The 1393-nt window shown below is 47.3% G+C and overlaps 1 protein-coding gene across 1 annotated transcript; it reads left to right on the top strand.

Moving 5' to 3' along the window:
- The first annotated feature begins 235 nt into the window (after window positions 1–235).
- Window positions 236–1384, top strand: LOC102309428 (dynamin-like 120 kDa protein, mitochondrial). Its single transcript, XM_005953609.2, has 2 exons — window positions 236–452; window positions 995–1384. The coding sequence occupies exons 1-2, from the start codon at window positions 424–426 to the stop codon at window positions 1353–1355; spliced, it is 390 nt and encodes a 129-aa protein (XP_005953671.2). The 5' UTR covers window positions 236–423; the 3' UTR covers window positions 1356–1384.
- The last annotated feature ends 9 nt before the right edge of the window (window positions 1385–1393 follow it).

Genomic DNA, 1393 nt, shown 5'->3' with positions numbered 1-1393 from the left:
AGCAGGGAGATGGGTCTCCAATTATCAATAAAGAGTAAGTCTTTGTTTGGTTTTGGAATAAGTGTTATGAGACCTTGAGTAAGAGGAGGGAGGGTGTTATTCTCTATACTTTCTGTAAAAATCTGCAGTAAAAACGGAGCCAGGAGATTAGAAAATGATTTATAAAACTCTGCAGTCAAACCGAAAAGAGATATTATAGCAGAGGTACGTATAGGAACCAATTCCCTACATCGTTTATTTTGTCAGTGCTCTTTAGGCGGTGGAACCACTCACCGGAAGTGGACTGTCATTCCGATTGTGTCCTTGTTAGCTAGTTAGCCGCCACAACGGGCAAGCAAATGTGTGTTGTTTGGGAAGATGAATTAAACTGTACCTAAATAGTGAATCTGAACGACATCTCCGTGGAGCTGCTTTAACAGCATCATGCTGCGTGTCGGGAGCAGAGCTGCCTGGTGAGTTTGCATTTAATGAAGGTAACAGAAGCCAGGGTTAGCTACGGTGTGAGGAGAGCACATATGAAGCTGCTTCCTCTGACAGCTCAGGACGGCCGACCTGGTTCTGTGTAGATGACAGCAGCCCCATGTCATAGTAAGAAAGATAAAGGACACATATTATAGGAGTTATCACGGCTGTCTACGTGTGGAGTGCGTTTGGTTTATGTTGCCGGTGCTACTGCAGCATTAACGTTACCCTAGCATAAACCGGCTAAAAGTCTAGCTCGGTCGCTGAGTGTGTACAGCAGCTGCGTTATTTAAAAACAAAAACGATAGATTGACAGACCCCTGTTAACTGTGTCTGTACACTTAGTTAAGTGATTTATTGTAATAAACTGGGTTGTTTATAACGTTCAATGTCAAACCTGAAAACGTGTGCCATCTGCTTTCCTGCGTGTTGCTGCAGTCTATTGGGGCTACCTTGAACAAAAATGACTGCTTTTGTAACTGTTCTGTGGAAATGAGGTGTCTTTATTTTTTTCATCCACACCTCATCTCAGCGTGGCCTGCAGGAACCTGGTGGCCAACAACATGGGGGTGAGATTTCGGATACCCTTGCAGAAGCTGCACCCTCTCTCCCGTGCTATCCATCACCGTTACTCTGGAAACGGCAACCCTCAGCGCCCTCCTCATCGCACAGCAGCCCGCTATTTCACCTCCATGTCTCGGTTGCCCATGCGGCCGCCGAAGCCTCACCCGGGCTCTGGGGGCCACGGGTACCAGCAGCAGCGCAACTTCTGGGTGGCTCGCCTTGCTGCTCGGTTGCTGAAGCTCAGATATATTCTGCTGGGGAGTGCAGTGGGAGGAGGGTATACAGCTAAGAAGGTCAGTGTGGAGTGTTGTGCTTTGCTTGTCATGTGAGATGCAGGAAAACTGTTAAACATACTGAAGCGGTGATG

The sequence above is a fragment of the Haplochromis burtoni genome, unplaced genomic scaffold (assembly GCF_018398535.1).
Source record: "Haplochromis burtoni strain Fernald_Lab_line unplaced genomic scaffold, NCSU_Asbu1 Contig_6048, whole genome shotgun sequence".
NCBI classification, from domain to species: domain Eukaryota; kingdom Metazoa; phylum Chordata; class Actinopteri; order Cichliformes; family Cichlidae; genus Haplochromis; species Haplochromis burtoni.
Note: the sequence above shows the minus strand (reverse complement) of the source record. Positions and strands in the feature narration are given on the sequence as shown.